Consider the following 22,765-nt stretch of genomic DNA (forward strand, 5'->3'; position numbering starts at 1 on the left):
CCTAGAAATAACCTCACCAAGGGGTGAGGTCCTGTGGTTGGCCTGGCCAGGTCATTTGGCTATCCTGTGGCCAGGGGGCTAGGTCTGTTACCAGAAGAAATCCTTGGGGGAGGGTGGGGAGAGCACAAGTCAGAATCATGAGCCAGGAAGCCATCTCGGTTTGTGTCTATTTTATGTTTGTTCTTTAAGTATAAAACAATATGTGGCATTTTGACATAGCTCTGTGGATATCAGGGCTATTTTGAAGTGACCATTAAGACATTTGTTGCCTAAGACAGGCTACTCAGTGGTTGGAGTGGAAAGAGAGGTTAAAAATGTCTGTTGAGCGTATTACTGTAATTAAAAAAAATCACAACAGCATTATGACAAAGGTCTCTCCTGCTACCCCTTTATAGTCGCAGCCATTCCATTCTTTTCCCCCTGATAGGGACATTTAAGACATTAAAATGTTTGAGTCAAAATAGACATTACAAACTTGCTTTAAAACGACATATCTATGAGCTATTCTGAATGACTGGGAGGGCACTTATCCCACTGGTAATAGTGTTCAGCTGGGATGGGGGTTTATAGATGGCTTTGTATCTTTTATTTTACTTCTCTGTGTTTGCCAAGTTCTTTGTATTGAGCATATATTACTTTGTAACTAGGAAAAATGTTCACTTTTAAAGGTATTGCTAGAAGCTAAGTCTGTTTATCACCTTGGAAACTGACATTCCACTTAAGATACCAAACACTGAATGCTCTAAATTAAAACATTTCAGCCAGTAAATTTTATAGGAGTCTGTACTTTGGATACCCCAAATGATAAGCTTGTTCCACCAACCTCTAAACTTGGGGTAACACCTGGGAAATAATTAAGAAAAGAGAATATCCAAATTTATATTGAATGTGGGCATCATTTTGTTACATACGCTAATACCTAAAAATTGGTACTTTTTTTTTTTTTTAAATAATGTGAGTTTTTTTTTTTAATTAATTAATTATTTATTTATTTATTTTTGGCTGTGTTGGGTCTTCGTTTCTGTGTGAGGGCTTTCTCTAGTTGTGGCAAGCGGGGGCAACTCTTCATCGCGGTGCACGGGCCTCTCACTATCGCGGCCTCTCTTGTTGCGGAGCACAGGCTCCAGATGCACAGGCTCAGTAGTTGTGGCTCACGGGCCTAGTTGCTCCGCGGCATGTGGGATCTTCCCAGACCAGGGCTCGAACCCGTGTCCCCTGCATCGGCAGGCAGATTCTCAACCACTGCGCCACCAGGGAAGCCCAAAATTGGTACATTTTTTAAGCTAGTGAATGAGCCTTTTCAGTGTTGTTTTAATTAATAATCACTGGACAACTCAAAGACAGTGGCAGAAATGTAATAGGCCAGAATAGCTGCTACTTTGTTTTGACAACTTTGGCTTCAGTTATTATCTATTCATAGATTTACTTTTGTTATTGGTATATGGTAGGATCTAAATTTATTTTTTACCATTTGGAAAGCTGTTTGTTCCTTTATAAGTTTTCTGCTCTGATTTATAGTAGCACATTTCCAATTTTCCACACATGTTTAGGTTTGTTTTGGGGTACCTCACGGCTGTAGATACTTCTGCTTTATAATAGAGGTTTCATTTGTGTTTTGATTAGAATTAAATTAATTTAGGGAAGAAGTTGCTTGTTTGTTTTTCCTGAACATGGTACATCTATCCATTAGTCAGGTGTTCTTTTATGTCCTTCGACAAAGCTCCACAATTTTCTCCATGTCTTGCACATATTTTGTTAAGTTTATTTCCAAATACCTTAGCGTTTTTATAGCTGCTTTGAATGTGATTTGTTTTCCTTTATATATTCTAATTAGTTATTATCATGAAGAAGCATGATTGATGTTATATGTTCACCTTTGTATTCAGCAACCTTGATGAAATAATGAATTAGCTCTAATGGTTTATTTATTGATTTCTTTTAGAGTTTCTATATAGAAGACATGCCATCTGCAGATAATTTTGTCTCTTTTTAATCCCCTAATTCTTATTCCTTTTCTTGTCTTATTGTTTAGACCTCCAGTACAATATCAGATTGGAGTGAGGATGCATAACTTTTCTTATTTACAATGTTACAGAAATGCATTGGGAATCCCATCATTAAATATGTTTGCTATAAGTTAAAGAATTTCCTTTCTAGTCCTAGTTTTCTGTTGAAGTTCTCTATTGATGAGTAATGAACTACCTAACTGCCTCAAAACTTAATGGCTTTAAACAATAAACATTTATTATCTCATATTTTCTTTGGGTCAGGAATGCAGGAGTAGCTTAGCAAGGTGGTATTGACTCAGGATCTTATATGATGTTACAGTCAAGATGAAGGTTTGACTGGGTCTGCTTCCAAAATGGTTCACTTCCATGCCTCGCAAGAGAGTACTCTTTGTTGGCAGGAGGTTTCAGTTTCTCAGCACATGGACCTCTTTATAGGGATGCTTGAGTGTCCTTCTGACATGGTGCTGGCTTTCCCCAGAGTGTGTGATCTGAGAGAGAGCTGGGAAGAACTGTGCTTTATGACTAGTCTTGAAATCACACATCATTACTTCCACCATATTCTATTGGTTAGAAGCAAGTCCCTAAGTCCAGCCCACACTTTAGGAGGGAAATTACACTCCACAAAAATTATTTCATGTATTGATTTTTTTTTAGTCTGTCTGCCCCTACAAAGTTGCACAAGAGCAGGGGCTTCTATCTGTATATCTTTACAGAGATATACAGAGAACCCCACTTTGAGCCTCAAACTTTTGTGTCCTCAGCTGTTGTTAACATCTCTTTGAGGGTATCAGAGGTACCTCATACTCAGCATGTCCAAAGTCAAACTTATATTTCTTCCCATCTTTTCCTCCTTTCCAAAAATTGGTCCTCTTTTACCGGTCCCTGTTTCTGTGACTGGCAACACTCTGCATCCACTTGTATAGGCCAGAATTTCCTCCTCTGTACCCCCACCTGACTCATCCTTAAATCCCATTGAGTTTGTCCCTTAATACCTCTTGAATCTGCCCACTTTTATCCAGCTCCAGCTTTGTCGCAATCACAGTTTTCACCTCTTTTGTCTTTGATCCACTGGCCTTTGAGTGTTGGGCTCCTTCCTGCTATAGAATCCTTGCTACTCACTGCCCCAAATGCTCATTTTCTCTTCAAATCATGTTTTCCTCAGGGAAGCCTTTTTGACAAAGTCAGATCTCTGTTACAGATGTGTATAGTGCTGTGTACCTCCCTCCAAAACAGTAATCACGATTGAAATTTCACGTTTATGTGAGTGTTCGACTAATGCCTGCTTTCCTGGAGCCAACTCTAAACTTCGTAAGGGAAGGAATATTTTGTTCACGTTTGTATTCCTTGCATTTGACACATTCCCTACATTTACTGAGTTTGTGTGTTTTGAATGTATGAAATAATAATAAGTGAATGAATAGGTTTCATTATAGTTCTGAGAAATAGAGCAAATGGAATATATAATTAGTAAATAAAATAATCTTGCTTCTCTTTACAATGTTAGAGGATAAATATCATTTTTTTAAGTCTTTTTAGTTTTTCTGGCAGAAATTTCAGCTACAAATTAAATGAATAGATCTATTGAAGGGTCTCATATCATACCTCTGCCTGGTCAGTACAGTGCAAAATTAGTGATTCTAGGTGTAGGTGCCTGAGAATTCAGTGTTCTTGGGAGAGGGGAGATAAGCACCTTAACATACTCAGAAGACTGAAGTTTTAGGTCCAAGAGAATGATGCTTCTGTTTTCTCCAAAGCTGCTTTTGAGCTGAGACTCTCTTTTTAGGCTTGAAATTTCTGGAGAGCCTTGGCTAGAAGTATATGGAGTAAGAGAAAATAATTATCTAGCCCTAGAAAATACTGATCAACCTTTGGAAAAACTTGGCATATGACACGTAGGATAGAACCAGAAGTTTACTGATATAATTGATCACTGTACTTTGACATTAATTCAGATTTTATACCTTCTAAAATAATTAAGGAGTTAAATGCATTTCACATGGAAGGTTTTAATCTATTGTGGTTGAGACAGAAACTCTGAGCTTTTAATAATTTCCAAGATAAATTCTGGTATGTATCACTTGAAGAAATACACAACAGTTTTTCTCCTAAAATTGGAATTGTTTCTTTGAAGGATCCTCACCTCCCCTGTATTTATCTGTGTACAGTAAAATTCACCCTTTTAGGTGTAGTCGTACCAGTTTGGACAAGATGACTGCCGCCACCACAAGCAAGAGGTGGAATGTTTTCATTATCACAAGTTCCTTCATGGCCCTTTGAGAGCAGTCCTCTACTTTTCCACAGCCCCTGGCAACCACTGATCTGATTTGTCTCATATAAATGGAATCATACAGTATACAGTATGCAGCCTTTTGTGACTGACCACTTTCACTTAGCATAAAGCTTTTGAGATTCATCAGTATTATTGCATATATATCAAGAGTTCTTTTTGATTGCTGGATTTCTGGGTAGTAGTATTTCACTGTTTGGTGTACCACAATTTGTTTATCCATTAACCAGGTGATGGACATTTGGATTGTTTCCAGATTTTGATGATTATGATTAAGCTGCTATAAAGATTTGTGTACAAGCCTTTGTGTAGACTTACGTTTTCCTTTCTCTTAAGTAAATAGCTAGGAATGGAATTGCAGATTCTTGTGGGAAGAAACTGCCAAACTGTTTTCCAGAGAGACTGTACCATTGTGCATTCCACTGGCAATGTATTAGAGGTCCAGTTGCAGCAGTTCCTTGATAGCACTTGGTAGTTTTCTTTTTTCCTTTCACTGTTTATATTGGTGCATAGTGGTGTTTCATTGTGGTCTTAACTTGCAGTTCCCTAATAGCTAATGATGTTGAACATCTTTTCTTGTGCTCTTTTGCCACCTGTATCACTGTTTTGGTAAAGCAACAGTTCAAACCTTTTGCCCATTGTATTGGATCAGGATTTTTAAAAATTGTATTTGGAGAGTTCTTTATATGGTCTGGATACAAGTAATTATCAGATACGTAATTTGTAAATATTTTCTCCCAATATGTGACTTGTTTTTTATTTTTTTAACTGTCTTTTGAAGAGCAGATTTTAATTACAAAGTCCAACTTATCAATCTTTTAAAATGATTTGTGCATTTTATTGTTACCATCTAAGGAATCTCTGCATAACTCAAGGTCTCAAAGATGTTTTTGCCTCTCCTTTATCCTCCTTTCTCTCTACACCTCCTGCTTTCTCTGTACCGCTCTCCCAAATACACACACACCCACTGCATTGCATCTTCACTTTTAGAATCTAATTTTGCTGCCTTGGAAAAATTAAATAGGAATGAGTACAGAGTTATAAAGATTTACATTTAAGTGTTCTGGGCTGTAAGCATTGAAAAAAATAACAATCAGCAGATTTTAGAGAACACAAAACTACATTTGAATCCCAGCTTATTGCTCTGGCAGTTCGACTGCTTGCTTTGCCAGTGACCAAAAGAGGTAGCCTTTCCTGTAAAGTGGCTTGAAATATATACATATATAATATGTATCTCGCTTCCCTGGAGAGAACTGTTGCTCCGTGACACTGTGCATTATAATGCTTTTGCTCTTCCGCTCACCCTAGTCACCACAGATGTCAGTTGTTGCTCACTGCATGTGACAGATATTGAGTAAGTATGATTTTGAGGCAAGAATATGACAGTAGCATCCCTGTTCTCACTGTGCAGTCAGGGAGTGTTGGTTTGATGAAAGGAGGCCAATACGCAAGAGATCAAAGTCCCCAGAGAGATGAACAGAAATAATACTTTACATTTATAAGTATTACTTGGTATTTTGGGGTGCTTTTCAGGTTGCTGTTTAGCCACCTTGTGAAGTAGGAAAGAACTATTGTATCTTTTTCATAAATAAACTCTCTGGCCTGCCCTGGATTGTTTAGGTAGAGACATCTCTACTGTCCACCATGGAACATGCTACATAAAACTGCCCTTGTAAGAAGCTGCTATGCTGCCCATCAGCCCAGCCCTTCAGAGCATCTGCTCATTGGCTTTCACCTGTGCCCAGTGTGTGTTTCCTCCATCCACTCCCCTGAATGCACTTGGCTCATCTGTTTCCTGATCAGCAGTGACACAGACCTTTGAGCCTTGATGTCAGCGGCTCGGTGGGATGACTCCTTACCTCTCTGAGGTCCCTCCGACTGCTCCAGAGCTCCCCCAGATGAGTGCCGTATGTGCCAGAAGTGTTTCTGGTCTAGCTATCCCAAAGGACAGTTCCTCCAGTCATTTTCTCATGATATTTTAACAGATTGGGGGTGGGGAGGTGGATAGAAACTAAACATCAGGGAATTCTGTAAAATTACTGTCAGAGCCAGGACTAGGGCTCAGATGTTTCGATACCCTTTTCTTTTCTGTTATACTTTCCATGAGTCTTGTTTGTGAACGGCTGGTGACTAGCATTTTTATTATGGGATTCAGTGGGACAGAGGGATAAGAATCATTCCAATTAAACTGCTCTAGAAAAGTACTAGGAGAACTCATATAAATCCTTGGACCCTGGGAACTGAATGTGAGTGGTTAAAATGGACTGGGAATTACTGGTTTCTTAAACTCCTGTGGCAGTTAATGGCTTAGCTTTTGCTTTAGTGTTTAATACGGCAATTGAATAGAAGGCAGTTAAGCCCCATGTGTTTGATGGATATAAGATAGTAGCTCATTGTTTTAATTTGAATTTTCCTCATTGTAATGAATTGAGTACCTTTTCACTTGTTTATTGGCTATTCAGGTTTCCTTTCTGCAAAGTGCTTGTTTACATCCTTTACCCATTTTTCTATTGGATTGTGTATATTGATTTGTAGGAGTTATTTGCATGTTCTTGTTACCATTTTTATATATTTTACATGTATTCTTTCAAGTCTGATTTTAAAACTTATTCTTTGTAGTAAAATTTCATATTCATATTGAATTAATCCATTGGTTCTTTTTTAGGTTCTGAATTTTTAAGTTAATCTTTTTTCTTTTTCTTTCTATAGGTTATGAACGTGATTTCTGATGAAACTGGATTGGAATAATTTTCATGATCTTTGTATATTTATATATATATATATTTTAAAATTTTGCATTTGACTTAAAGTGCCATGAGAAAATTTGCATATTGCAAGGTGGTCCTAGCCACCTCCTTGATTTGGGTACTCTTGGATATGTTCCTGCTGCTTTACTTCAGTGAATGCAACAAATGTGATGAAAAAAAAGAGAGAGGACTTCCTGCTGGGGATGGTGAGTGACATTTTATAATAGTGGACCTGTTTTGATATATGTGTCACTTGTTTGTACTAACTAATTTGGAAACTATAAAATTTTAACATTTTTAGATTAATAGTAATCCCTGGCTTCCTATATATGATGATCATAGTTCCATCAGTTCTCCAGTGGGTTCTTCTAACAGTTAAAAGTATTAAAGTATCCGTTATAGAATTGCTAAAGTCAATTTGTTTGTTCAATGTTAAATGTAGTTAATTTTCTGGAAGTTATATTACCAAATACTGTAGGGAATCTCATAGCTGGAACTACCAGAATTGTACAGGAGATTAGTCTAGTGTCATAATGCTGAGTGGAGCGTTAAAATTGCATTATCAAGTATGAGAGAGTTCTCCAGCCTTCCCATCTCAGTCCTAAGGGAAGAAGTCATTTTAGGTAGATGTGGTCTGGTGAGTTTGTTTTGTTAATGCTGTAGATAGCTCCAGTTAGCACTTTTAGGGAGAACTTATGAAAAGATCAGGCTATAAAATCTGGGCTGCAGTGAGAACACTGCAGTGTCTGATATGGAAAAGGAAGGAAACACAAATATGAAGCATCTAGTTTGGAAGTACTGACATTTTTGACAGAGGACACCTGAAAAATTCAGTTTTAGACTCTGTGTTTAAACTAAAAAACAAATGCTGCCTTTTATTTATTATTATTATTATTTATTTTATTTATTTTTTTAACAAAATGAAAATGACTTTGCATTGTGAATTCAGTAATTCAGCTATTCTGCGCTCTGAACTCTCTGTGATTAGTTATAGAATATCTGGCTAAACAGTAATTCTATTTTTAGGAATTATATGTAAATGATTACTGCTTTATTTGAATATATAGCCACATTTAAATATCTTGCACTTTTATAATGAAAGCACCTGGTCCCTTAAAATTTATAATCTAAAATTATTTATTTGTACTGGTAAGTGTGCCTACTTATTGTAATTTTTACAGATGGGATTGTGTAACCAGTTCTGTTTATTTCATGGGAAATCTGCCTCAAATTAGGCTCAGTTGGCTAGGCTAACCCCTGACTTTTTAATTTTCACCTTCCCCATAATTTTTTTGCCTATTAATTTGTTGACTTTCCTGGTTTCCTTTATGGCCCTGCTGTTTAGTAAGTTTGTTGGGTGACAAGACACTACCTCCTTAACTGTTGTTAGAGCTATAACTCTGTCAACATTTAAATCAAATCAAAGGTATTGCCATTCACCAGTAAGAAACTAGCATAATTCTTTTCCCAAATGGAACAGATTAACTTTCCCCTTACTCCACCTTAATTCATTGCCATTTATAGAGGGAGCTCATGGTGTTCTGTCTTAAATGCAAAGGCATGAGAAGTAAGACAGACTGGGACTGCTGTAGTAGGTGAAGACACACTTAGTGAGTGTTTTTTAAACTCTGATATGTGCTGGGCAGTGTGCTACGTGCTAGTGACATACACTTCAACAATACAAAAAAGTTCCTCCCTTTGGAGAATCCCAATCCAACAGGAGGGAAAGAATATGGTAAAGTAGTGATATGCTAGATAGCCTACTAGAGATGTGCATGAGAGCAGGAGGAAGGAACACCGTGGGGCATCTGAGAAGGTGCAGCAAGGAAGTGTAATGCTCAAGCTGTAGTATCAGGGTGAACAGGTGTTTGTTAGGTTTGATGGGTGAGGGGAATACCTTCCAAGCAAAGGAGAGAAGCATGTGCAAGATAAGCAAGTGAGAGACAGAGTTGATGGATAGGAGAATGTGAGGAAAGAGCACGGGATGAAGCTGGGAGGTTAGCAGAGGCCACATCACAGGAGGCCTTTTATGACATGCTAAGGGTTTTGGACTGAATCCTGTAGGTGAGGCATGACATTGAAGGATTTTTTTGGCTGCGTCAGGTCTTAGTTGCGGCACGCAGGATCTTTTGTTGCGGCACACGGGCTCTTTGTTGCGGCGCATGGGCTTCTCTCTAGTTGTGGTGCGCAGGCTCCAAGGCGCGTGGGCTGTGTAGTTTGTGGCATGCAGGCTCTCTAGTTGAGGCCCGCGAGCTCAGTAGTTGTGGCTTGCGGGCTTAGTTGCCTTGCAGCATGTGGGATCTTAGTTCCCTGACCAGGGATGGAACCTTTGTCGCCTGCATTGTAAGGCAGATTGTTTACCACTGGACCACCAGGGAAGTCCCACTGAAGGATTTTAAACAAGGGAATAAGTAACCTGATGGGATCCAGACTTTCAGAAGGAAGTTTGGTGGTCACGTGGCTGATGTATTGGCTTGGTGTTTAAAAGACGAGTTCCTTCGGTTTTTAAATAAAAATAAAAGACACATTTTTCATTTTCACCAAGAACTTTATTGAACAACATATTCAGTTTTGTACCACTACCTTCTGCCATTTTTCAGGCAACTTCATAATTCCATCTTCCTAAAACTTTTTATCTTTCTGAGCAAAGAAGTGTTTCAGGTGCCTTTTACAGTCTTCCAGGGGATTGAAATTTTTTCCATTAAGAGACTTTTGTAAAGACCGAAATAAATGGAAATCTGAAGGTACAATGTCTGGTGAATATGGCGGATTAATCAGAACTTCCCGGCCAAGCTGTAACAGTTTTTGCTTGGTCATCAAAGAAACGTGTGGTTTTGCGTTAATCCTGATGGAAGATTATGCATTTTCTTTTGACTAATTCTGGACCCTTTCGTCGAGTGCTGCTTTCAGTTGGTCTAATTGGGAGCAGTACTTTTGGAATTAATCATTTGGTTTCTGGAAGGGGCTCATAATAGAGGACTCCCTTCCAATCCCACCATATACACAACATCACCTTCTTTGGATGAAGACCAGCCTTCGGTGTGATTGGTGGTGGTTCATTCACTTGCCCCACGATCTCTTCCATTCCACATTATTGTACAGTATCCACTTTTCATCGTCTGTCACAATTTGTTTTAAAAACGGAACGTTTCGTTACGTTTCAGCAGAGAATCTCATGCAGAAATCCGGTCAAGAAGGTTTTTTTTCGCTTAATTTACATGGAACCCAAACATCAAAGCGATTTACATAACCAAGCTGGTGCAAATGATTTCAGCGCTTGATTTGGATACTTTGAGTATGTTGGCTGTCTCCCATGTGATATAACATTGATTGTTCTCAGTTAATGTCTCGATTTGATCCCTGTCAACTTCAACTGGTCTCCCCGACCTTGGAGCATCGTCCAGCACGAAACTTCGCAGACCACTTTTGACACGTTCGATCAGTCACAGCACTTTCTCCATACACTGCACAAATATTTTTTTGTGTTTCAGTTGCATTTTTACCTTTCTTGTAATAATAAAGCATAACATGCCGAAAATGTTGCTTTTTTTCTTCCGTCCTCAGTATTAAAATGGCTACACAAAAATTCACCAATTTTTTTTTTTTTTAATGCATGCTGATATGACAGCTGTCACAGTACAATCTAACAAAAATGTTTCATATGAAGTTAAAGACAACTAAGCACTACCAGAGCCATCGTATGGGAAAAACCAAACAAACTTTTTGGCCCACCCAATACTAGCAGGGAATGAGACAGCAGAGACTGGTTGTGAGGCCGCTGGGAAGGTTTGGAGAAGTTCTTGGGGCCTACACTAAAATGACACTGGAGATGGGAGGAAGTAAAATATATGAGAAGTTTGTAACTAGTGGCATTTACATAGCATGGGGAGTCACTGAATGTAGGTAATAACGGAAAGTGAAAAGTTGAAGATGATTCTCAGGTCTTCCTCTTTGGATGAATTGATACGACGTGGGGCCCCCAGAGGCGGAGTGGCTTTGGTGAGAAGGCAGAAGGATGAGTTGCGTTTGGAGCATTTCACGTGGAGGTGTTGGGAGGGATGTTCGGCAGCAGAGGGTGGCTGGGGTAGAGCACGGGGGCGGCAGTGTGGGCCCCAGCAGTGTGTGGATGTTGGAAGAGACAGGCCAGTGTTGGAGAGGATCATGGAGGGTCAGCAAAGGGAAATAAGGCTTCTGGAAGTCAGAGTAGGAGGAGAAGCCAGAGGGAGTGGGGTATGGAAATCCAGGAGTGATGTTTGTTCAGAGATTTTACCTGAGATGAAGAAGTGGTTCTGATGTGTTTCCCAACAGGGGGTTTCTTGTGACCCTAGCAAGTGCCATTTCAGTGCCAGTGGATTTGATATTACTGATGTGTAGCTTATCCTTTTAGGAAGCTTCCACACAAAGAGATAGATAGTACAGTAGTTTAAAAGAAAGGAATGGAGCCAAAGTTGGTTTTCTATGTATGTATGTATTTTTTATGTATGTTGAGAGAGAGGTTTAAAATATAAAGGAATGAAGTAATACTTGAAAGAGCCAATTCTCAGCAGATGAGACAGTGTGGTATCAACCAGAAGAAAAAGATTATCCTTGAAGAGGATTCTAAGGTTAATACAGTTTTGGAAAACCACTAGTAGCATGAGCATCAAAGAAAAGGAGTAGCTTTCATACAAAGTACAGAAGTACGAAGTAAAGGAGAAATGGTCTGAAAGTAACAATGTAGAGCTATGAGAGAGCATCGTTACCTCCTGGGAGACGGAGAATGAAAGTTGTTGAGGGTTGTGAGGTTAGTGGGCTCTGGGGAAGAGCCGGATTTAAGTCTGGTAGATGGGGCCCCTGTTGAGACAAGACGATGTATTGATAGAAGCTTTATAATGGCCTGGGGGCATCAGGGTGTTGAGTGGGACAGACTGAGAAGGACGTGAGCAGCGGAAGGATGAGAGAAGCACTGAGCAGTAAGCCAAGACGTGAGTTAATAGCTGAAGGGAGAGACTTGGAGAGGCCAGCCGTTCCAGATGGGGCCCTAGAGCATCCACTTTTTCAAACTGTGTTCCATGTAGCCTTAAGGGATTGAAGGCAAAGAGCGAGGAAATGATTTAGGGAAGGGGGACAATTGATGCTAAGCAAGAACAGTTTGAAAAATCTGCTCTGATGTGAAGTTTCAGTGCAGTGGGTGCTGAGAGGTCTCAAGTAGCATCCGAGGCCTAAGGTTGTTAAGGCTCTCAACATAAGGCTGCTGAGGAATTGTGGTGCCACTGAACAGATCTTTCTCTAAAATTGTTGGGAGAGGGTTGATAGGTGATGGCACCAAGGATGTGGACCTTCTTAGTGGAATTAGCAAGTACAGTCAGTGACCTAGAGGAATGTAGGTCTCTTTTGATAGAACACATAAGGTCTCCAGGATATTCGTTTTCTATGGCATTTGAAAAACCAAATCAAAACAAAAAAGCAAAAAAAACAATGAGCAGATACAACACTCCAGAGCAATTGTCTCAGTATTGTAAGGACCTCATTTCTGAACTTCTTTGAACTGCTTTACAGTGCCAATTTGGTAAAATTTACCAAATTCTGTTCTTTATACTATTGTGTGCAAAAAGGTGTCCTATTTTTAAGCAAAATGGATTCATTATCCTTATGATAATGCTTATAAGATTATCGTTGATATATTTAGTTTTCTAGGATTCTTACATTTACTTGTTACTTGCCTGCGTCAGGTAACAACAGGCCAGTCTTTGGTGTTTCAGAGGGTTGGTTTTGTTTTGTTTTGTTTTATTTTATTTTCCTGAGCAGTTCTCTCTCATAGTTTTATACTTGTATTTTATACCCCAGACTGAGAATGGCAAAATTCTTCTGTTGCTAGAGAATTAGATTAGATTCCCTTTGAAAAAACAGGGTTAGTGTGGGTTATGTCTTGGGAATATTTTTGCAACTCTTCTGCTTTTTAGAATTAACTCATTCATTCAATTTAGGGATTTGGATGTTGCATAGACTATTCACTATTTTTACAGATGCAATTTCAAGTAGGAATTAATCCTTTGTGCCAGCACTGTACTTGATTTTCAGATTATTAAAATGTTGATTATTCAAGTTTTCATGTGCTTCTGCTAGAATTATTTCAGTTGTCAAACAGTAGGAAAAGTTTGAGAACATATTTTATAGAAGAAACTTCTGATGATTAAAAACTTAAAAATATTGTTAGTAAAGGCTTTCAGAAACTCTTTATTACAGACTTTTAGTGTGCTTAGAGTTTTATTTGAACACATTACAAATGAATTGAATATAAAATTGGAATGAAGGTTGAAACTGACAGGTGTTGAGGTAGCAGAGAGTTATCAATGAATTTAGTTACATGCAATAATATTTTGACGTTAAAAAAATGAGGTAATTTGCTTTGTTTCTAGAATACATATTATATACACTAAGAAAGCAAAAACATTTCAGTTGTCATTGTAAGCCACATCCCAATTTCAGAGATGTTAAAATATGGGAAAAAATATTTTGGAATAAGTGAAATATAGTGCATAAAAATAGTAAAGATAGTTGTATAATAAGATAAGAAAATTGTTTGGGAGAAATGATTTTAGCCTTTTATCTTCCCCATCTTCCCCAAATGGGTATCATGTAACTTTATACCTCCTTATTCCACTTCCATGAGAAAAATACAAATTAGAAATTTGTAAGATTTATTAAAACACATTCATAGGTATGTCATGTGGTTTGTATATGTGAATCTTATTTGGCAGCATTCAGAGTGAACCTATAGTTTTTTCGAAAATTAAATTTTCTAAAACATGAAACTTCTCTACATTGTCATGTAAATGAAGTTTAACTAAAGTGTATAATAAAATGTTTGTTCTCACATAATACTTTGGAATAACACCTTAGTCACCCCCTTGTCAAAGCTGATTTGATTTTTAGAAATGATCTGCCTATAAAATTTTATGGCAACGAAAGTTTGTTTTTCAGTTTGGGAAATGATAATATCCAAACCCATTTCATTTGCCTTCAAACAAGTTTCACTGAACTCTTTTTTAATTTACATGAAAGACTGGTAAGTAGAATACAAGGAAAGTTAATGCTTACTATCTTCTTTGTTAGTTGCTTTTTAATACTGCAAGTGCATTAGTAGTAAAAATATTCACTAGCTAGTTGCATTTTATCCTGGCATCTTTGCCAAAGAAAATTAGTTTACTGGTTGGTGTAATTCTTCAGGATATTATAATTTCTAAATTAGAGTATTGTGGTGGATTCTGTAAGTCATGCAGTAGTCACATAACTTTTGATTAATGGTCATTTTAAATGCGGCTCTGAGATCGCATGTGTATCAGTAGGTTAAAGTATATAATGTGGGTATTATACTAGATATTTAGATTATTAGTAAGTACCAGGTGACCAAATTTGTAAAATATTGCAGCCAGGAGGATTTTATATGTTGAACAGTTTTGCCCAATTCTTTAAGACCTCAAGGCTAGAGTTTTACTTCACTGTGATGGGGCAGGATTTTAACTTTCTGGTCATACAGTCTTTTAGGCTGTAAGCAATCAAGTTTATACTTACTGGTTCTTAAAGTAATAATTTCTTGAGTGCTCCTTCATGCTCCCCCCAGTCCTCATGGAAAATTTCCAAACATAAACAAAAGTAGAGAAAAATAGAAAATTGATCTCCCATATACCATCTGGCTTCAACAGTTATCAACTCAAAGCTAGTCTTGTGGCATAGATACATGGATACCTCTTTCTTTTTGTCCTCCCCACCCCCCGTTTTTGGTTGTTGTTGAGGAAGAAGAAATGGTTTTTTTTGTTTTCTCCAGTTTCCCACAGTCAGGATTTGCATCCCTTTAATGTTTTTTTATCATTTCCTCTGTCCCCTATATTTCATGTGAATTGGTAAGTAAATCCAGAGGCTTGATCAGATTCAGGATCTACCCCACCCTGCCCCCAGCAAAAATATGTTATAGATGGTGTTCTGTATAACTTAATACTCAATTAAAAAACTGAGTAGTGTGAAAATGTTTCCATTATAACTTTTCTTTAAAGCATCATCTTATGCTAAAATAGGGCAAGGTAACTGAAGGATATTTATAATCAGGGCCACTAGATGTCTCCCACCTGCTCTTCAGGTTATCTGTGCCATGCAGATAAAATAACTGTTACCTCTAGAACTCCGCTGCTTTATATTGACCCGTGAATGTCCCAACCCCCAAATCTGTTAATTACTCTTTATTTTCAGAGACAGGTAAGTAAGAATTGACTCTTGAGAGTTTTATAATTTATGATATTTAAAGTTTTAAAAGCTTATATGGGCATTATACTTCTGTACTTACAGTTTTTATTACACTTGGCATTGGAAATTTTTGTCACTGAAAATTTTTAATTCTTATATTTAAAGAGCTTACTTGACAAAAATTAGGCGGGATTTGTTTTTAAAAATTGTGTTATAAGAGTTTCCTATAATTTAAGTTATTTCCTAATATTTTAACTTTCTTCTTGGAATCACAGTTCATTCTGAGAATGGGGAAAGTTATTATCCACCATTTTTTTCCTTGATAGTCCTCTAGAATAGATTTTATATTCTAGACAGAGTTTTTGAGGACACAGTGAATAATATTCTGCAACTCTGGTATTGGTAGGTTCCTTTGTACCCCATCTGAACAGTCATCCTATAGGTCAGCTTTACCAACTAGAGCTGTTCTTGGGCAGATGAAGCTTGGCTGAAATGAGCTGGTTTGTCTACTGCCTTGATATCTTCATTTTTGTCCAGAGACTTTCAGGGATGCCTAAAAAACACACTGTAGGAGAATAAAACTTTCAGCTTTAAAAATAAACAAGTAATGTACAAAACAGATATTTTCATCCCATTCTTATCCTCACCTCATTTTCTACCCATCCCTCTTAGATGGGAAGTTTAACAGTTTTTTTTCAAATTTAATATATTCTAGAACATATTTTTCTTGGAACACTTTTCAAAAGCATCTCAAAAGCATATAGCAAGGAACAAGATTTGGGAATTGCTGATCAGGAATATTATTCTTTTTACTGATATAGCCGGTCCTCCATATCCATGGGTTATATAGAGGCCTGACCGTACCACAACTTTTTATATAAGGGACTTGTGCGTCTGTGGATTTTGGTATCCACAGGGCGGGGTGAGGGGGGTGTCTTGGAACCAGTCCCCCATGGATACTGAGGGACAACTATATATTACGAGATAACATTACTTCTGATTAGAATTATATTTCTTTTTTTTTCATTAATAAGGTTATTTACTAGATATATTTCAAATATGTAATCTACATATATGGAATACATAATTTTAACACATTCCACTTAGCATTTTTAAAAATGAAGCATTTTTCTAGCCCACAAAGGAAATGTTAATACCTTTCAAAAGGTAGGAATTTTAAGCCACATGAGGGTAGAGAACATGTAATGTGTTGTCTGCACTGATCCTCAGTGCCTGGCACAGTGGCTGCTATGATGTAGGTGCTCATTAAATATTTATTGTTGGAAGGCTGTATTTTCTCACTTAAGTGCAATAAAGTAAAAAAGTTTACAATGAATGTTTGAACAAATAAAAAGCTCAAAGCATAAAAGAAATTCAAAATAAAAGAAATTCTCAAGAATTATATTTCTTGATGCTCCACCTTGCATAATGCTTATTATAATGTCTACTATTGTCAGTTCTAGGATTTCATTTTGACTTATTTTGAATAACACTTTTACTCACATATTAATTTAGCATGTAGTTATAAAATGCCTATAAAACACTGCTAAACTCCACAGAAGGTACGTGAATGAACAAAAAACTCCAGCTAAAAAAGAGATCATAATCTAGTTAGGGGAGGGTGTCATAGGCAGGTTTAGCGATCATAATAAGAGAGAACTATTGATTAGAGACATAGAGCCCTGGACAAAATGATGTAGTAGGCAAGAGTAGTAAATGATCACTCTAGAGAGATGCAGAAAAGCTGCAGGAGAGAAGCTGTTTTAGCTGGGCCTTGAAGGACAAGTGTGAGTTTGGTATTGCTAGAGGTAGAGGTAGGAAGGAGGTGCCAAGGGAGGGGGCCAGTGTGAGGAAAGGCACCAACGCAAGAAGACATGAGGCACATGGAGGAAAGTAGTGGGTGCTGTTTAACTGGAGGATGAGGATCCGGGGGGTGGGAGGTGGAGAGCCCAGCAGGTGGTGGGTTTGGGAAGTTAGATTAAATTTCCTATTAAAGAGATTGGCCTCTAGGAGACCATGAGAATAACACAATGAAGGCTATGCTTTAGGGAGATTAATGTGGTAAGGATATCCGAGATGGGAGTGCCAAGGCCATGAAGTGGTTCAGGTGAGTGGTGCAAAGTGAGGAGGTCTTGAGTCAGGACAAGGCGTGGAAGCGGAGGACAAGGCAGCCCCTAGGCCGTGTCACAGACTGGGAGAGGATGGTCTCAGAAATGGCTCTGGTTGTTGAGGGCATAGTTTAAACTCAAATGTTATTAAACAGAAACATGAATCAATTGTTATACAATTAATGTTAAGTTTCCTCCTTATTCTTAGTTCTAGAGCCAGTACAAAAGCCTCATGAAGGTCCTGGAGAAATGGGGAAACCAGTCATCATTCCTAAAGAGGATCAAGAAAAGATGAAAGAGATGTTTAAAATCAATCAGTTCAATTTAATGGCAAGTGAGATGATTGCACTCAACAGATCTTTACCAGATGTTAGGTTAGAAGGGTAAGTACCTAGTGTGGTCCTAATTGTATTTAATATGAATGAAAAGTATGTTATGAATTCCCAATAAATTGCACTTTAGTGTTGACTGTTCTTAAAGTGATCGTTACATCACTAAGTTACTACTTACCCCCCCCCCCACTTAAATAGTTAAATGCTGATAAAATAATACCTCAAGTTCTAGCGATCATTGGGACTATATATTTTAGGCTTTGGAAGATAATTGTTTATCTTGATAGATTAGTAGGGATTTTAAACTTCATTATTAACAAAACATTTATATAATTAATTTTTTTATTTGAATTTTATTTTATTTTTTTATACAGCAGGTTCTTATTAGTTATCTGTTTTATACATATTAGTGTATATATGTCAGTCCCAATCTCCCAGTTCATCCCACCCACCCACCCCCGCCGCTTTCCCCCCTTGGTGTATATAATTAATTTTTTACAAGATTCTTTTAAGTTGTGTGTAACTTAAAATGGTGAAGTATACAGTCATAAGCATACAGATGACTGAATTTTTACATATGTATGTACCTGTCTAACCCTCATCCAAATCAAGTTACAGAACATTTCCATCACCCCTGGAAGTTCTCTTGTGTTCCTTTCCAGTCAATACTCCAACCACCAGGGGCAGCCATTGTTTTGATCTCTAAACATAGATTAGCTTTGTCCTTCTTTGAACTGTTTATAAATGGACCCATACTGTTTATATTCTTTGGTGTCTCTGAGATCCATATTGTTGCATATATCAGAAACTTATTCTTGTCCATCGCAGTGTTGTGGTTTGTTATGTGAATATACCATAGTTTATTTACATGTTGATAGATATTTGTGTTGTTTCCACTTTTTGACCATTGTGAATAAAGGCTATGGTGACATTTCTGTGCACATTTTAGGAAGACTTAAGCTCTCATTTCTATTTGGTATACGTATTGGGGAAAGGAATAGGGTATACACTTAAGCAGCTTTAGCACGGGCTGCCAAACATTTTTCCAAGATGGTTGTACCAACTTAACACTCCTGCCAGCAATAGAAGGCCCAGTTGTGCCATACGAAGAAGGTAATACAAGGTATCTGGACTGGAGGACAACAGGCCCAGTTAAAAGTAAGGGAACTGTACAGAGAAAGGTAGATCAAGTGAACATATACATTCTAGCTGTTGAGACCCCCTAGCCACCTTGCCCTCTATGGCTCCCATTAATGCCAGCAGCCAGGCTTTATCCCTCCAGGCAGGAGATTGGAGGATCTTTTTCAGCAGAATTGGACTAGCCCTAGAGAAAAGCAAAACAACTGCAAACACTGACATCAGAGATTCTCCAACTTAATAGCATAGCCTGGTCACTCCAGTGGAGGATACTCATAGTTACTAAGCCTCACTTAAATATTCAGAGCTTATATTCAGTTTTTTGGCCTTCCATTTTTAGTAATAGATGGCCAAGGAATACTAGACATCACAGGAAACCCTCAAACATGTAAAGTATAATTCAAAACTTTAAGCAACTTGGAGGAAGCAAAGACTGACTATTCAGGGGGAAGAAAACTTAAAAAGAAATAATTAGTAATCCCAATGAAATAAGAAAACATATTTATATTACAACCATAAAACAAGAATAGGATACCATTCAAAAAATAGACTGAGGGAACCAAAAAGAGCTTTTGGGAATTAAAACAAAACAAAACTCAGTAGCAGGTTGGGAGGAAATCTTCCATACAAATAGATCAAAGAGATGGACAATAGTAAAAGCATATGAAATTGAATTGACTATCAATGAGGACCAATATTTGATTAATAGGAGTCTCAAAGAGAACAACAAAAAAAGTGAGGAGAGGGGTAGGCAGGTGGGAAGGAGAAAATTTATCCACCAGATTTTCCAGAACTGGACTGTACAGGTTTTGGATTGAAAGACCATTAAGTTTTCAGGACAACAGATGAAAACAGACTGCACCCCCAAGGCATTGTGACTTTCAGAACACTGGCAATCGTTCCCTGAAAAAGACCTCTTATAAGTTTCTCTTGAGAAGAAAGCAGATCACAATCAAAGGATTATTTATCAGAATATCTTCAAACTTCTCAGCAGCAACTCTGGAAACAAAGGAGCAAAATTCTAAAGGAAAATAACTGCCAACCTAGAATTCTGTGTGCATCCAAATTAACAATAAAGTGCACAGGTTAAATAAGGACATTTTGGGAATGCAAGGTCTCAAAACATTGAACTGCCGCCACATATCTTTTCTTGGGAAGTTACTGGCTTGTGCTCCACCAAAAGAGGACTTAAATCAAGGAAAAGGTTGACACAGGATGTAGAAGACAGGAGATCTGATGTGCGAGAGATGGTGGGAATCTCTGGAAGATGGTGTAAGGACAGCCACGGGTGAGAGTTGGTCAGGCAAAGAGGCAGCCAGCCCGGGTGGGAGCAGCTCAGAAAATGCTCACCAGGAGAGACTTCAAGGAGATGTTGTTGAAGTCGTACCTGATAAGGCTGAATGTCTTGGAGAGATTTAGACAATTGATGGAGAGTTTGGGATTGAATTAGTAATAAGTACATAGAAAACCATTGCAAGAAAAAAATTAAACAATCATTAAATCCAGGGAAAATTTTGTGAAGTTGTTCAGAGAAGGCAAAGGTAATCATAGTTTATTACATGGCACAGCTATGAATAAGTCATAATAAGGTAACCATTGAATATTGTGCATGTAAAAATTAAACTGAGGGGATATAGAGTATTCATCCAGCAAATTGGTTCAGTGGACATCAGTCAAGAGAAGCTTCGTTGTAAACTTAGATTTTCACAAACTGTGTACTTTCCTGAGTAATTTAAGAATTATTGAAGAAAGCTAGACTCCTCAAGGAAGTCTCAGTTAAATTCAGTGATGTGTGCATTAAAAAGAACCTTAACTATTATTGTTTATAGTAGAGTTGTTTCTGCGCTTTTAATAATTCCCCTAAATACATCACCACTCTCAACACATTTTATTGTTTATTTTTTAAAATCTTTTACATGGTTCTTGAAGATACTTTTATTAATGAGTAGCTTATAAGTATATTAAATATATTATAAACACTAGTTTTTGCACAGTGAACAACTTCATGATATAAAGATGAGTGTTTAAACGGAGTGATATGTATGCTTGTGCACCAAATCTGGGGCTTGATGAGGACTTCTCAGACTTGAAAAAACCCTGCTTTGTGCTGGATTGCTAGTCCAGCTGCTAATACACAGCCCTTCTGGCCAACCATTGGGTCTCTGTGGGACAGGGCTGCTTCATGAGGTGGCACAAAGTCACTACTACCGCTGAATAGCCATTTTTTTGCCTTCTTGTTCCATTTCTGTGCTTTTATCCTTTTTTTTAAAAAAAAAGTTTTGAAAAACTTTTTATTATGGAAATTTTCAAATATATACAAAAACAGAGATAATAGTATGAACCCTAATGTATTCATCACCTTGCTTCAACAGTTCCTAAAAGTTCTCTTTTATACCCTCTAAGATGTCCTGCAACAATCTCCTTCTCCTGGTATTTACACTTCTGTGTGGTCTCTTGCTATGTTGTGCTAGGGTTGGTCTGTATGACCAGCAGAACACCGTACAAGTGATGGAGTGTCATTTTCAGGATTGGGTTATAAAATACACTATGGTTTCCAATTTGGTCTTTTATTCTCACTTGGATCATTGACTCTGGAGTAAGCCAGCTGACATGACAGGAATGGCCCTGTGGAGAAGCCCACATGGTTTGTGGATTTTGGGGATCAACCAGTTGCGTGAGATTAGAAGCAGATTCCCCAACCTCAGGCAAAGACCTACCATTTGCAAATATTACAATATTTGTCTCTGAAAGATAGGACTCATAGAACAAAAAAAAAGGAAAGGGAAAAATCATGATACCGTTTTTCATACCTAAAAAAAGTATTAACAGTGATTCCTTGATAACATGAAATAGCCAGTTAAATTTCCCTAGTTATGTCATATATTTTCCTTTTTTAAGAGTGTTTGTATCGGGATGCAAATAAGGTGCACACATTGCAACTGGTAGATATCTATCTCAAGTCTCTCTTAGTCTGTAGGTTCCGTCTTCTTTTTTCCCTTACAGTTTATTATTTGAATACCAGGTGGAGCGTCTTGTATCTTTCCTGAGTCTGCATTTTGCTGATTGCTGGTGCCACTGATTGTGTTCTTCTGTTTCCTCTCGTCCCTGTAGATTGGTAGGTTAAAGGCGTTTTGTACCAATATCCTTGAAGTCAAGTAAGTTGTGACCTATTAGACAGGCCTGTTATATGTCCCATCAGTCTGTTTTCTATCATTGAAACTCCTATTAGCCAGGCTTTGGACTGCTTGCATTGATTCTCTTAGTCCCTTTTATTTTTATCTTTTCTCGTCTTTCTGTTCTACTTCCAGGGAGAAATGCTAGGCTACCTTTCAGCTATTCTCTTGAATTTTTTATTTGTTAAATTTTTAATTACTAAGTCGTTGCTGTTGTTTTCTGACTTAAAGATACAGACACAAAACCCTGCAACTTAACTTTTTTATTCACAGAAATATTTGTGAGATGTTTAGTATAACAGTAGCATTTTAATCTTTCTAGTTTTTAAAGTAATTTTAACTTTGGTTTAAAAAATTATCAGTCTTATGAGGCAGGCTGCTGTTAAGTGCCTCAGAGAGATTGCTGTAGCCCAGGACAATTGAATCAGGTTTGAATCCAGGTCTTCTGACTTTTAATTCCCTTCTTTCTCTGCCTAATTGCTGAAGGTTATTTTTTTCTCATTTTCTTAACTATTCCTTTTAATGTTAGATGAAATTCTGGAAACAGATTAAAATCATGTATTTAGTAGAATTCTGTTTATTTTCTCATGTTAGATAAGCTTCTCTAGATGATTTGGATAAACTTCTGGGAGTTGCTTTGCTTATAATTTTTAAGACTTACGGTTTTATAATCTTTTAGATGTTTTCAGTAATGTTGTTATTCTATAAATAGTAATTGGTAGTTCTAAGGCTAATATGTATTTTGTTTTCCG

At 37.5% G+C, this 22,765-nt stretch overlaps 1 protein-coding gene across 2 annotated transcripts in view; it reads left to right on the forward strand.

The window, feature by feature from the left end:
* GALNT1 (polypeptide N-acetylgalactosaminyltransferase 1) overlaps positions 1-22,765 on the forward strand; it is a 129,394-nt gene that overhangs the window by 52,482 nt on the left and 54,147 nt on the right. For both annotated transcript variants that reach the window (XM_059895605.1, XM_059895604.1), the window contains 2 exons: positions 7,006-7,249; positions 17,580-17,754. In XM_059895605.1, the coding sequence (XP_059751588.1) occupies positions 7,111-7,249; positions 17,580-17,754 (314 nt within the window). In that variant the 5' untranslated portion in view covers positions 7,006-7,110. The remainder of the gene's footprint in view (positions 1-7,005; positions 7,250-17,579; positions 17,755-22,765) is intronic.

The sequence above is a fragment of the Balaenoptera ricei genome, chromosome 14, assembly GCF_028023285.1.
Source record: "Balaenoptera ricei isolate mBalRic1 chromosome 14, mBalRic1.hap2, whole genome shotgun sequence".
NCBI classification, from domain to species: Eukaryota; Metazoa; Chordata; class Mammalia; order Artiodactyla; family Balaenopteridae; genus Balaenoptera; species Balaenoptera ricei.